This window comes from Rhipicephalus microplus, chromosome 6, assembly GCF_043290135.1.
Source record: "Rhipicephalus microplus isolate Deutch F79 chromosome 6, USDA_Rmic, whole genome shotgun sequence".
Lineage (NCBI taxonomy): Eukaryota > Metazoa > Arthropoda > Arachnida > Ixodida > Ixodidae > Rhipicephalus > Rhipicephalus microplus.
Window position 1 is genome coordinate 29,190,445 of NC_134705.1, and position 15,940 is coordinate 29,206,384.

The following is a 15,940-nucleotide window of genomic DNA, read 5'->3' on the forward strand; positions in this document are numbered from 1 at the left end:
TACGAACTGTGTTCGGGCGTTTTGTCCTGCCTGTACGCCTGGTGACGGAAAATAGAACGTCATTCACCGGAGTTGAATTCCAAGACTTTGGATGACAAAATGGCATACGGCACATTCATACGGCACCTTACAAACCACAATCAAATAGTTTGGCCGAAAGAGCTGTACGCTCCGCGAAAAAAGGTCTGAAACGTATGACTAGGGGAAGCTTTACCATAAGATTGGCCAGGTGGTTGCACATTCAGCGCAGAACACGAACGGGGCAAAGGAGACGTTCACCAGCAGAACTAATGCTTTAGTTCACACCAAGAACCAAGCTAGATATGACCATAAGGGTCACGGAAGTGCCATTGCCAGGAAAGGCAAGTGGCTACCTGAATGGTGACCTAGTCTTCAGTAAAAACTTAAGTACTGGTGAACCGTAGCTACCGGGAAAGGTGGTTGAAGTGCAAGGAAATCGGCTCTTGGTAGTAAAAACTCAAAGACAACTGGATCAGATACGCCGGAGGCACACAGCAGACCCAACAAGTTGCAAGGCAGAATCAAATGAAGACCCACCAGAGGAATTCTTCCCCGAATGGCAGTGAGAAGAACTGGTGCCAAATGCCTCAGCTCCAGCCAAAGGGCTACCACAGCAGCACCCACCAGTTGAGAAAAACCGACCACGGCGCTCTCGCCGACCTCCAAATCGATTAGATAATAAGGGGAAGTTCTGGTGTAGGTGCGTGGGGGGGGGGGTTACAACTGGCGCTAATGTTGACATGAATGGACATGATGCCCTGGCAGCCCTGAGCGTGAGGGGGACGTACCCCTTCGTAAAATGGTGTAGTTTTTGTCTACCCCCGTATCCGCCATGCGTGCGGCTTTAAACAGTCAATAAATGTTTGCTACAGCGTGCAAAAAGAAATCGACAACTTCAGCTACCAGTGCGAGAAGCGAACAAAACTTCAAAGTGGCGGAATATGTGATGCAGGAACGCCACACTTCACTCAAGCCCGAATCATTGGACAGCTTGTTATTATGACAAAGCGTCTTGCATATAATATTGTCACATGCCACTTCCTTATATGTCACTTCGATATGTTGAATAATATGCCACATTATTGAAAGCGATACCTTTCTTCTGCAGCAGACCATCATAATATTGGGCGGCAATGGTTCGGGCCCAGAATTTGTTACTGTATGTTAAGCCGGGCCGGGCGAGTTCGTCACCTATGGCCTCAGGCGGGCCTTTGATGGAGTCGGCGTGCACAAGCCAGGCCGAGGCTTAGAATTGTGGCCCATGCACAGATCTAATAGCCGTCACTACAACCTTCAACAAAGTCACATTGGCACGAGTGTCATTTTGATGTGCTTGGTGTAAACCTACAAAGATTTCGGACAATACTTTGCGCATATCATGTATCAGTATCTGAAAACCTTTGTTTGTAGATCACTCTGTTAATATTGCGCATTAGAGAGACGCGAACACTCAAAATTATTCCAGAGCTTCCACGACTACCAGTGATAAGCCTGGAAAGTTCGACACGTGATGTATAAAAGACGGTGCATCCCAATGATGATTAATTGATCAACGCCTGATACTCTGTTTGCTGCTATCAGTGCCAGTGTGTATCTCTGTAATCTGAGCTTCCATTTACTGGCCACAAGTTGAGCCAAATAGACTGCTTCATAATAAAATGCGTTGCTGGGCAAATTGGTGCATGTCTAAACATAAAGGCCGAGCACCTGTCTACTCCTTTCCTGTGCATCGTCGTTTTTTTGTGCTCGACCTTTATGTTTAAACAGTTTCATCTTAGACATACAGCCTGCTCCCTTCATTCACGCCTCGAGCCCGTGACAATATAGAATTTCAAACTAAGAAGTATATGTGGGTGTGAATGCTCATCCGACGTTGACACAATCAAACTACATTTTAAAACAGGGCTTGTGCTTAAAACTTCTATCTTTAGTTAATTGCATATAAATCAAGATTGGTGACCACGATTCTGTGGTGGTTTTCATCCGTAGACACATTATATTAGTTTCTTTTTTTCCGAAATTTACAAGTAAGCTTCAACCAAACTGAACAAAACTAACCCACTTCGTACTTCATAATGATGGGAAGGCTGCCGCCTGCATACCTGCGATCCAACCGTGTGTGACGTGGAGGAAGTGGCTTTGTGAAGAGCTTTTCACGAGCTTCCCGTCGCAGATCTACAAGCTCCGATGCATGCGCCAGCCCGTACATGGCACTCTGCCAAGTGCCAAAGTTGATCTTCATGCCCTGCGGGAAAATGCTGGGTCACATATACATAGATTCAGCAACTATAACACTGCCTTAATAAATAAATGAAAGAACTGAAATTGACGTTGGGGAAGGCCCAATACTTTGAGTACAGTATTCACTGCCTGCTTCAAGAACGTTTGCAAGATGCTAAGCCGTTACGACAGATTATTTATAGGACTATAATCGGCATTACATTAATTATTTGTGATCTTATTGTTAAGAAATTATAGTCTTACAGCAAATCACTCAAATCTGAAATTATGAAAGTTCAACAAAACACAGCTGTATTAAAGTAAAATCTAATTAAACAGCACCTGCTTAAGGGGAGATGCGGGTCCAAAAACGCGAGTTTTTTTCAACATTACCGATTTTTTATTTTCGCCTGTTTTGATAAGATTAGTACCTCTACTGTTATGAAAAAATTATGAAGGTCGAGACTTAAACGTAAACATTTTGACAGTAATCTGTCTGGCTGGGTAGAAAAGTTTAGAAAATTGAAATTGCTCCAGCCACAGCTGGAGCAATTTCAATTTTTTTTTTTTTTGGAACGGAATTTGGGAAAGAGGCTCTTGCTCGAGTCTTGGCACATTCAGCATACGCCTGCCAACGTGAACCGCTCGCTGGGAACAATGCCTTCGGTGTACGTTCACGGTCTCCGAAACGTGGTGGAAAGGGAAAGCCGGAGCCGTGGTGAGAGAACACGACGCGACGACACTTCCATGACCAAGACAGTCACCCCCTGAGGAAGGGACCGAGTCGGTCTCAAAAAGGTCGAGACTTAACTGGAAATGCTTTAAAATTGCATTTAAAGAGCACAAGGTGCCTGTTAAAAAGTTCAAAGCGTGCAGTCTTCGAGCACCTTGCCGCCGATAATGCGCCGCCGCTCGCCATTGTTGATCACATGAGTCGAAGAGTCGAGCCTGACTCTTCAAATAACAACTGTTACTCTCGCTGATGCAGCGCAAGAAATAATAAAAAGAAGCACTCTTCTGCGCATTTTTCGAGCGTCGCGACTGGCTTATCACATGGTGCGAATCGGGGACCCCCATTGGCCGCTGCGCGCCTGTATGTGCTGTGAAACTTATTTGCGGGGTCCATGTCTTGTCGAGCAGTGCAGCTGAACAATGCTTTTCTCGTGTAATTATCTCCGTTATGAATGAAAAAAGCATTGCTCGCAGGTGAAAGCCGTTGTGCCGCGCGCTCTGTAGGAATAGGCTACGAGCAGCTGGTCCGATTTGCAGCAGTTGTTGGCTTGCAAAAGCCAATGCATTAAAGGTCATTCACACCAGTCAGCCGTAAAGCTCATGATGGGGCAATGGATGATGTCAGCGCCAATCTTGGGAGGTCGAAAGAGCTCGCAGTGAGAGAGCTTAGCAGGGACGACATTGCCATTATGTACGAAGGTATGTGGCACAAACATGGCCGCAAAATGGCATGACACTGGACTTAGTTTGGATTTCGCAATCCTGTCGAGCTTCTCCCTAGCTAGCAGTTGGCACATGGCCCTGCCAGATGGAGCGGAAGTTTAGAAAGCGCTTCATGGCCCTGTCTGTGAGCGAAATGTCTGTGAGGAGTCGGATCGAAAAAGCCGAAAGGGACAAACTCATGGGGCTGGCGTATTTTAGTCACAGTGGCCACTACAAGAAAGATTGTTCTTTTTGGTGTGCAAATTTCATCAGATTTATATCTTTCATACATAAAAACTCAATTTTAACTTAAAAACTAATTTTTCTCAAAACACAAATTTTGGCATTTTTTGCAATGTGCCCCTCCTTTTTCGGGCAGTTCTAGTGCTCCGATCTGCATGAAATTTCGCCCAGTTTTTTTCCATAGTATGACAAATGCAATAATCTAGTTTAAATTTCAATATTTTATTTTATTATAAAAAATTGTATGTAAGCCTTTACTAGAGTAGGTGAAATATGGACTTTTTACGTCTTATTTTTCACGCCTATTACATATTTTGTATGTGCTTCCTAATTAGATTTGCATTCCACACTTTATTTCAAACATTATGAACTATGAATGAGTTTAAGTTTAGGGATGAAAAGAGGGGGGACAAAAGGGTTAAGGTTTTTACTTTGTCATGTTGCAGAGCTAAAAGTCTGTAACTTGCAAAAAAACTTTTGAAAATATTTGAAATCAGCATAAAAAGTTCCATAAACAGCTCAAGTTTCATTGCTTTAGGGTGAATATTAAAAAAAAGTGTCTTCGAGTAGCATCTCCCCTTAAGCATTTGTTTCATATTAGACAGGTTTTATTTGCGACAAAAATTGGGACGAGTCGGTGATGCATGAGTAAGAACAGTGCAATCACCAAGACGAGGACAAAGGAAGAGGCCAGACAAGGCGCTGACTGAAATTTTTTTTTCAGAAATGCGCATATTTATAAGAAAAAGGCAACACAAAAAAAAATTCTTCAAGAAATGAAGCCATACCATTAAACTTTATCAACACGTTCCCTGTGAAGATAGTTAAACACTTTTTTGGGGAGTGCTATCGATGCCTTGCGTGGGTACTGCTCATCCCAGCAGTCAATCACCGCTGCCACGATTGTTTCCCAGGTAAATGTGTCTGAACATTTAGCAAGTTTGCGAAATTCTCAAACTGGGGCTCCCTGATACATATGTCAGACTGGATGGCTAAGTATTTGTTCACTTTAGTTTGAACAATATCATGATGTTTCCCAAAAAGGCCATTAATACATCTCACGCTTCAACCAATATACGTTTTGCCACAAAAAAAGCTGGCAAATCATATGCCACACCTCACATGTCAAGTTGGACGAAGAGACATGAAGAGAATGAGAAGAAAGAAATAAAAGAAAATAGCCCTAAACAGACACTAAACAGCAAAACGCTTTTTGCGTATTAATAAAGTATAATTTAACAATCCCGGAAACACCACTTCTACTTTGACACGATGCCTAGTAAGCAAGAAAATGAGGGAAAAGAAAGTGCGGGTGGTGACGCCACTTTGAGATTCCCACACTGAACACAGTGATGTAAGAAAATTTGAAGGTGTCAACTGCGTCCTACAAAGCTTCCAATCGATAAAAATTAAGTACATAGTAATCTGTAGGTGCCATAGTATAAGTATACAAAGTTTCAGAAAGTTTCATTAAGCCAATGCCAAAAAATACCGAAAATACATTTGGAACCTTCTTAAGTTACGTGTGGAGATTTCAGCACAAATTTAAAAATGGAACTTCAACCTTGATTTTCTCCTGTTAATAATGAGCTTATGATAGTGAAACACATGGCATTAGTGTTCTCAGAGTGCACCTACTTATTGTTCTGAACCACCAACCAAGTCATCAATCGTCGCTTGTGTCGCTTTAAATACGGGATAGCACAGATTCAGCTTAAGACAAAGGGAACTGAAGCACAGGAAAAGTGCTACTAAGTAAGTTTTATTTTAAAAAAGCTTCTCAGCAGAGTGGCCTCGTCTTTCTGTTACAAACAGAAAGCTGCTTGCAACATGCTCGAACGCGTTTCAAAAAACCCAACAAAGATCTATCCAATTAAATAGAAACGAGCTGTTAGCATGGCCTGTGATGATCACTCAGCAATCATGAAGATATACTACTACTACTACTACTACTACTACTACTACTACTACTACTACTACTACTACTACTACTACTACTACTACTACTACCACTACCACCACTACCACTACTACTACTACTACTAATAATAATAATAATATTATTATTATTAATATAATAATAATACCTGGAGTTTCACGTCCCAAAACCACGACAAGATAGGAAATGCCGTAGTGGTGGGCTCTGAATACTTAAACCAACTGGTGTTCTTCAGCGTGGATTGACATCGCACAGTACACAGGCCTCTGGCTTTTCGCCTCTGACAAAATGCTACTGCTGCGGCCAGGATCCAACCCATGCCCTTAGGGTCAGCAGCTGAGTACTGTAACGGCTATACCATCGCAGCGGACACAGTCCCTGTTGTCGCACGCGGTCGACGCGGCATGATCAACTGTGCAGAGAGCTCCCCATTTCTGACACATCATTGAGCACAATCTGTTAGAGGAAGCGCACCGCCTACAGCGGCTCTATTCAGTTTCCCCAGAAAACGTGTCGTTGTGCGTAGTCAAAAAGGCGAGCACAGTTACGAAAATATTCCGTACTTTGGGGGAGACGAGTCTAATGCATTGAAGCGTGTCTCACAAATCCCTTGAGTGTATACTCAAATGGGTCCTCGCATGTTGGTTCTCTACTTCTGAGACACGAATTTTCTTCAGAGCTGCGGACACAAACATAGAATGCAGCCCGACTTCTGCAACACAAGGTGTACATTAATTTACATTCAATCAAACGGTCGATGTCACAGAGGCACTCACAAAATGCACAGCGGATAACATGGAGCCCTCACGGGAAAGGCGCAGCCACAGTGGCAACTTTTTCTGCCAGGGCTGGCGGCAGTCTGGCCACACTGACCCCAATATCTGGCAACAAAACTTCTGCGATGCCAAACAGAACCTTCCCCATCAGAATGACCACTTATCAGAGGAGCCATTGATGAGTTAGACTTAACCAAGCTCGACCAAAGACGATTGGGTCACCAGCAATAAGGACAAGCGGCTCGTTAGATGAAACAACAGAAGACAATCTTAAGAGCTCGCGGTGAATATCAACGACTGACCGTGTCGACAGACCGTGTCGACACGGCAAAAAGCACTGAGTCAGTGTGCTGAACTGTAAGAACGTTTTATTACTAAGACGCTATATTGGCTACACACTGGCTATGATTACCTACTTTCTTTCGACCTCGATCCACTCCAGCACCATCGACCCACTACCAGCGTTAGCGGACACACCCCACGACACCCGGCCTGCTCTCGATCCATTCGTCCAAGTCATGCGACACGCTTGTGCGTGGCCATAGACCCCAACCTCTACACTTTCGTCCATTGCGACTCTCCCAGCACCGACCACCAAAAAATTGTGAAGACACTGTGCCCTTTCATGTTAATGACCTGGAATGTCTATCGACCCCCTTTGTATTCCATCGCTAACACTCTAGTACATATGCCCCAAATTGCTTTTCATTTCGTGTTTATTCCTGCAAGAGAGAGTAAAATGTAGAGCGATCTTCATTGGCATTCATCATCATCATTTTCCAATTGCAGTGCCACGCCTCTTGCACAGCTCATGCGCACAGCTCAAGGCACGTGCTAGAACACGAGTTCTCGCACCTAGTGGTTAGGATGCTGGCAGCCGATGCCGCTCTGATTCAGCTCAGTAAATATAGTCGCGAGATACTTTCAGTCTTCTTATGTCTCTGTCTCTTGCTGCACTCTCTTAAGATGCAGTGACCGTATTCCCACGTGCATTAATGTTGGTGCCCACTTCGTTGCGCAGCACCGCCCTCAGCTAACAAATAAATAACAAATGGCCGGAAGAAGACAAGCTGCGCAACGTTTTTTCTCTCTCGAAGACCCTGCCCGAACTTGGTATGAAAACCAGGAGACTTCCTTGACGACTTGGGACATTTTTAAAAGACGACTGGCATCTACATTCCTACATGCCCACCAAAAGGAACAGGCTGAGGCCATGCTCCAGACCAGTCAGCAGCACCCTATTGAGCCTGTAACTGTATTTGTTGAGGAAATGCAGAAAATCTTCCGACACGTATACGACAACATGAGTGAGAAAAAAACTCCAGTACCTAAGGCGAGCCGTGCATGAACAGTTGTTCGTCGGCCTCATTCGCAACCCGCTGAAGACAGTTGCAGAATTTGTGACAGAGGCAGCAACAATTGAAAAAAACGCTTGACCTGTGAGCCAGACAATACAATCGCGGCTTGCCAGCTGTTCCTTCGGGCAACATGGACTTTGGTACACTAGACGCTCATAGTTTTCGTGCTACCATACAGACCATAATCCGTGAAGAACTTCAGAAATTACTCTCTGCAGCTGGCCCACACGTCGCACTTCTGACAAGCGTCCCTCGCAACAAGCTACATCAGGCGCTCAGAACAGCATTTCCAACCCAGACGGTCTTGCAACCAGTGCCGCAACCTGCAGTGATGGCTTATGCCGATGCTATCTGTAGCCAAATACCTCTGGTCATGCGCACTGTTCGTACGCACCGTCACATGTCGCATGTTGTACGCATGAAAAAGTTTTTCCAGCGTTAGAGGACTCACAGACAATCTTTTGTGACGAGTATATTTTTTCCTACATCAATTGTTAAGAAAGCTCGCAGTTTCATTTGTATTCATTACATTGTAGCATCGGAACAATGTTCTTTCGTGGGGGAGCACTGCCACGTGCATTTATGCTGGTGCCCACTTCGTTGCGCAGCACCGCGCTCAGCTTATCTAGTATGGCATTGGTACCGCGTGGCTCCGTCGCTCGCGCGCTGGGCATTCGATAAGCAGTGGGACCACGTAATAATCTGATGCGTATCGGCGAAGGGAGCCCGAGCATCCCTTCCGCCCACGCTGGACCGCACAGGCCGTTTCAAGGCCACCGAGTTTTTCACGCAATTCTTTTATGGGCACACAGGTTCACTAAAATAGTGTTTATTTCTTTTCAAGTCGCCTCGTCTTCGTGCTTATGGGCCGAGACCGCCACGCAAGTGTGACAGTAAGATGCAGTAATGCACGTACGGTGCAATTACCATAGAATGGTAAGGTCTTGAAGGTATGACGGAAACTGATACGCAAGAAGCTAATCAGTGAGCTAGCCCCTAAAGGGAAAGTACAAGAAATCAGAGTCTTGCTTCAGAACAGATGAAAAAACCTGTCTCAACATTAATGTAATAATGAATTATAATCTGACAAGTATCATTAAGGAGTGTGCAGAGGAAGTTGAAGGTAAGTTAATTAAACAGGACACTAGCAAACCGTCCCGTAAACGAAGAAACTCATTAAAAAACATCAAAGCATGAAAGCCTCGAACATAACAGACAAAATAGAAGAGGCAGTGCTTTCTAAATCCATTAATAGGCGTAAGGTATTCGATGTATGAAGGTCTAACATAGAAAGAATTGAACACGCTTTAAAGAACGGAGGAAGCGTCAAAGCGGTGAACAGGAAACTTGAGATAGGCAAAAACCAGATGTATGCACTAAGGTAAAAGGAAGGCAAAGTAACTACCCAGACAAAATAGAAGAGGCAGTGCTTTCTAAATCCATTAATAAGCGTAAGGTATTCGATGTATGAAAGTCTAACATAGAGAGAATTGAACACGCTTTAAAGAACGGAGGAAGCATCAAAGCGGTGAAGAGGAAACTTGAGATAGGCAAAAACCAGATGTATGCACTAAGGTAAAAGGAAGACAAAGTAACTACCAATATGGATACGATAGTTGATGTAGTGGAGGTGTTTTACAGAGATCTTATGGTAGCCGGGACAACAAAGACCATAATGTAAGAACTAGCAGGAACCCAGATGACATCCCACCAGTAATGACAGAAATCAGGAAAGCTTTGGAGGGATGCATGCAAAGATGAAAAACTCCTGGTGAGGACCATTAGATCTGCTGAAATATGCAAGACAGATTGTGTTAGAAAAACTAGCCACCCTATTTACGAACTATCTCATGATGGGGAGGGTACCAGAATCTTGGAAGAATGGTAACATCATCTTAATCCATAAAAAAGGGGACGACAATGACTTGAAGAATAACAAGCCGATCAGCTTGTTCTCCATCATATACAATCTATATACAAAGGTAATTGCTAACAGAATTAGGGCAACATTAGAATTTAATCAACAAAACGAACAAGCAGGATTTAGAAAAGGCTACTCAACAATTGACAACATTCATACTATCAATCAGGCGATTGAAAAATGCTCCAAATACACCAAACCTATATACATAGCCTTCGTAGATTACCAGAAGGCATTTGATTCAGTAGAGGTATGAGCAATCACGTAGACACTGCGGAATCAGGGCGTCCACGAAACATATAAAAACATCCTGAAAAAAATCTACAGGGGATCAACTGCCACCATAATTCTCCATAAAGAAAGCGACGGAATACTAATAAAGAAGGGTGGAAGGAGTGTACACTTAAAGACTCGTTTTCTTTGTTAGATAAAATTGTCACGGGGTGAGAGTAGGCAGAGGGTAGAAATATATTTACAGATTATGCACGGAGTACACAGTGTCCTTGAACGAAGATGACGGACTGGCGACAACAACACGAGCTTTTGTTTAATCGTCATCTTCGTCGCCTTTATGTTGCATTCGCTGATGTTAATGATGACTTGTATCATATAGCCGCCACCGGTGAAAGTGCCGTCTCGGCACTTAAGAAAGCGTGTGATCCTGGGCAAAGAAGTACGGCTCGAGGTGGGAGACGAGTACAATATCAGCGGACGGCAGAGACGATGAGGATGGAGTGTTCAAGGGGGCGATCTTATAGGTGACCTCAGTCAGTAGGCGCAGGACTTTGTAAGGCCCATTGTAGCGAGCGAGAAATTTCGAGGACAGGCCAACGTGACGGGAGGGAGTCCAGAGCAAGACCAACGATCCTGGGGAGTAAGAGACAGCTCTGTGACGGCTGTCGTAGTGATCCTTTTGAGATAGTTGCGAAGCAGAAAGGCGATCTCGGGCAATCTGGCGGGCCACTCGAGCATGAGTAGTCGCATTGCGAGCGTACTCAGTAGGAGTGTCAGTATGCGACGGCAGAAGAGTGTCAAAAGGCAAAGTGGGGTGATGGCCGTACAAGAGATAGAAGGGAGAAAAGCCAGCGGTGTCGTGTCATGACGAGTTGTAGGCAAACGTCACGTAAGCAAAAGTGGCATCCCAATCACGATGATCTGCGGAGACATACATGGATAGCATTGTCAGTGTACGGTTAAGGCGCTCAGTAACTCCATTTGTTTGCGGGTGGTAGGCAGTGATGAGTTTATGACGTGTGGAACACGAGCGAAGAATGTTGTTCACGACCTTGGAGAGAAATGATGAACGACCACGGTCGGTCAGCAGTTGACGCGGCGCTCCATGGTGGAGAATAACATCATGAAGGAGAAAGTCTGCGACATCAGTAGCACAGCTCGTTCGTAGTGCTCGCGTGATGGAAAAGCGTGTCACGTAGTTTGTTGCCACCACTACCCACTTATTCCCACTCAGAGACGTTGGAAATCATCTAATGAGATCGAGGCCGACGCAGTAGAACGGGTCGGTTGGAAGGTCGATAGGCTCAAGTGGGCCAGGTGGTGCCAATGAAGGATGCTTGCGGCGCTGGCAAGACTCATAAGATGCAACGTATCGGCGCACAGAGCGGTAAAGGCTGAGCCAGAATCAATGCCATACGCGGTGATACGTGCGGGCTCTTCTGAGATGTCCAGCCGTTGGGGCATCATGAAGGTGATCGAGCACAATGGAACGGAGCGTTGCAGGAACTACCAGAAGAAGTACTGGGCCTTCGGTGCTTGTGTTGCGCCGATAGAGAATTCTGTCATGAAGCCTGAACAGGCGAAGGGAAGGATCCGAGGTGTGAGAAGCTAGACGGCGTATGATAGACCGCAAATTGGCATCACTGAGTTGTTCGCTACGTATATTCGTGAAATCAGAAATGGCGAAGAAACAGGCATCAGAATCGTGCACTGACAGGTCAGGGGGATCGAGGGGAGGCGAGATAGACAGTCGGCATCCTGGTGCATTCGGCCAGACCTGTAGGTCACGTCAAAGCTATATTCCTGTAGCTTTAAAGCCCAACGACCCAGGCGTCCAGGAGGATCTTTGAGGGAGGACAACCAGCACAGGGCGTGGTGACCCGTGATGACCGAAAAGTGGCGGCCGAACAAGTATGGTCGGAGTGGCAACAACAACATGAGCTTTTGTTTAATCGTCATCTTCGTCGCCTTTATGGTGCATTCGTTGATGCTAATGATGAATTGTATCAATATATTGAGTCTAATAAAAAAGGGTGTAACTCAAGGGGATATAATCTCTCCAATGCTGTTTATGATGTGCTTACACAAGATTTTGAGAGTCCTATAAGGGGGAGAGTTGGGGATGAGAGTTAATGGACAGTACTTCAGTAACCTGTGGATGTGCTAATACCTCCTGTGAAGTTGTTTGCGCCTCATGGCGCACAAGTTTCACATAGAAGCCGCATTTAGGGGTCACAACTATTGAGCAGTAGATGGCGTTGTGCTTGTGAGCGTTTATCGCCACCAGCATCATCATAGTAAGAAAACACGTAGTGAGTCAGGTGTTAGTGACACCGCCTTGTTTATCATGTTGTTTAATATTGTGTAAGGATGTCTTAGCATGTTGATCACATTGATGTTATAATAATTCGGCTGGCGATATTGTTGATCAAAAAGTAGTTAAATAAATGTGTGTTATTGTTTTGGTTTGTTCCGACAGCGCCTGCAGTCTCCATTCACTCCAAGAGCGTGATGCTCGCTCTCCATTTTGATACCCCACAAACCAATGCTTCGCAGATGACGTTGGAATGCCGAGTAACTTGGGGAAGAATTGCAATTCATGATTACTGAATTAGACAAGGAGAGAAGAGAGGTGCGTCTTAAAATTAATCTGGAGAAAATGAAAGTAATATACAACAACCTCGGAAGAGAACAGCCCTTCGAAATAGGTAGCATTGCACTTGAAGTTGTGAAAGAGTATGTCTATTTAAAAAAAGATAGTAATCGCAGAGCCAAACCACAAGATTGAAGCAACTGGAAGAATAAGAATAAGGTGGAGCACATTCGGCAAGCATTCTCAAATGACTTGCCACTATCTCTCAAGAGGAAGGTATATAACATCTGAATCTTCCCGGTACTTACTTATGAAGCTAAAACCTCGAGGCTTACAAAGATAGATAAATGGATAGATATGTGGGGTTTAACATCCCAAAACCACCATATGATTATGAGAAACGTTATAGTGGAGGGATCTGGAAATTTGGACCACCTGGAATTCTTACCTTGCACTCAAACCTGAGCATACAGGCCTACAGCATTTTTGCTTTCATCGAAAATGCAGCAACCACAGCTGAGATTCGATCCCGCAACCTGCGGGTCAGCAGCCAAGTTCCTTAGCCACTAGACCACTGTGGCGGGGTGAGGCTTACAAAGAAGGTTCAGCTTAAATTGAGCACAACTTAGTGAGTGATGAAAAGGAAAATTATAGGGGTAACCTTAAGAGACAAGAAAAGAGCAAAGTGGGTCAGGGAACAAACCGGGTTAAGAATATCATAGCTGAGATCAAAAAGAAGAAACTGTCATGGGCGGGGCCCGTGGTGCAAAGGCAAGATCACCGCTGGTCGTTAAGGATCACAGACTGGATTCCAAGAGAAGGCAAGCGGGTGAGAAGAAGACAGAAAGTTAAGTGGGCTGATGAGATTACGAGGTTTGTGGGTATAAAGTGGCAGGATAGGACAGGATCAAGTTGACTGGCGAAACATGGAAGAGGCCTTTGTCCTGCAGCGAGCGTAGTCAGGCTGATGATGATGATGACACTCTCTTATATGAGACAGGGTCCACATCATCACCCCATGGTGGCACACCGTCCTGTGTGATAACCACTTGGCACACTCAATTCGAGATATACATATTATTGTGAACACACTGAATGTCTTTACACTGCTTCCTGGCCCCTCCTGGCCGGAAGCTACTGCGTTGTTCATTAAAGCTATGGTAAACGAACCAGAACTTTCACTTTCCCACTGGACATCTTTATGCCGCGTCTAGGCCCCCCGCTAGCTGGAAGCCGCAATGTTGGTCGTTGGACTGTGGCTTTCTTTTTCCACTGGACATCTTTATCAATCAATCAGTCAGTGTGTTTATTCAATGAACTGAATACAAAAGTGGTTACAGAATATTTGGACCATTAGCCCGTGTGGCTAGTTAGTGGTCCAATCTGATACATGAATATGTTTTACATGTCTGGAGCAGAGGAGCACAAGATATGATTATGAATCTTTAAACAAGTTCAATGATTGAATAGCTTCAAAAGTACATTATATTGTCACGACGTCGAAACAGAGGTCTTGCGGCAGAAACTGAGACACCAGAAGCAGGTAGGTTCTTTTAATAGAACGCACAAGAGAGTTCTTCTTTCTCATCCATTTCATTGTACTTCATGGCACATGCACAACTGTCATTGTCTTTCTTTTTGACAAGCACGTGACATTTGCCTCCCTCCGAAAGAGGCATCGTCCCGATGCGCAACCTAGGCGCTCTACCAGGCGTACGAAGTGGTCGCGTCAACTGGATAAATACGGTTTCATACGCACGACGTGTACGACTTCGGGTAAATGATTTTGACGCTTAGAACTACAGTCAGTGTCAGGAACAACTTCATAGTTCACGTCGTTCAAGCGTCGCGTGACGCTGTATGGGCCAAAGTATCGTCTTAGCAGTTTTTCCGACAGTCCACGTCGACGTATCGGAATTTAGACCCAGACCTTGTCGCCTGGTGTGTAGCTAATAAACTTGTGTCGGGGGTCGTACCGTTGTGCATCTTGGTGCTGTTGATGACAGATGCGCACACGCGCGAGCTGTCTGGCTTCCTCGGCGCGCTGAGTGAACTCTTTGGCGTCCACATGGATGTCGTCACACTCATGCGGCAACATGGCGTCCAACGTTGTCGTGACTTCGCGACCATAAATCAGACTGAACGGTGTCATTCCAGTGGTTTCTTGTCGATCGGTATTATAGGCAAAGGCCACGTACGGCAATATCTGATCCCAGTTTTTATGTTCTGTGTCAACGTACATGCTGATCATGTCTGTGAGGGTCCTATTCAGGCGCTCTGTCAGTCCATTTGTCTGCGGATGGTAAGCAGTTGTTCTCCGGTGAGCTGTAGTGCTGAGTCTGAGAACCGACTCCAAAAGTTCTGCGGTTAAGGCAGGTCCTCTGTCTGTGATCACTGCTGTCGGAGCGCCATGCCGAAGGACGAAGTTTTCGATGAAGAACTGAGCGGCCTCTGCTGCGGTGCCGCGCTGCATAGCTTTAGTTTCCGCATAACGCGAGAGGTAATCGGTGGCCACGATTATCCATCTGTTACCTGTTGTGGACGTTGGAAAGGGGCCCAGGAAATCCATTCCAATCTGAGTGAACGGCTTCGCTGGTGCTAGGACTGGATGTAAAAGACCGGCTGGCTTGCTAGGAGGTGCTTTGCATCTTTGGCAGTCGGTGCAAGTTCGCACGTGACGGTTAACATCAGCGGGTAACTTTGGCCAGTAGTACTTGCATCGCAGTCGGCACAATGTTCGGGTGTAGCCTAGATGACCAGAAGTTGCTTCATCATGGCACGCTTCCATAATTTCTTTTCGAAGAAACGCAGGCACGACGAGCAAGTGCGGGTTGCCGGTTGGTGAGAAGTTTCTCTTATAGAGAACATCGTTTCGCAAGCAAAAAGATGGCAGTCCTCTGGCAAATAACCGCGGCACGTCCTTACGTCGTCCTTCTAAATATTCAATGAGTGGTAACAGCTCGGGGTCACTGCGCTGCTCCTGTGCAATAGTGGCCGTGTTGATGACTCCCAAGAATGCCGCGTCGATGTTTTCGTCATCACGACCGACAGTCTCCACTGGCGACCGTGAGCGACAGTAGGCGTCGGTGTGCCGCTTCCCAGATTTATAGACGATGGTCATGTCGAACTCTTGAAGTCTTAGGCTCCAGCGTGCCAAACGGCCAGATGGATCTTTAAGGTTGGTGAGCCAGCACAAAGAGT

The 15,940-nt window shown here is 45.3% G+C and overlaps 1 protein-coding gene across 2 annotated transcripts in view; it reads right to left on the minus strand.

Moving 5' to 3' along the window:
- LOC119167696 (saccharopine dehydrogenase-like oxidoreductase) overlaps positions 1-15,940 on the minus strand; it is a 266,706-nt gene that overhangs the window by 76,783 nt on the left and 173,983 nt on the right. For both annotated transcript variants that reach the window (XM_075865878.1, XM_037419220.2), the window contains exon 6: positions 2,124-2,266. In XM_075865878.1, coding sequence (XP_075721993.1) covers positions 2,124-2,266 — 143 coding nt within the window. The remainder of the gene's footprint in view (positions 1-2,123; positions 2,267-15,940) is intronic.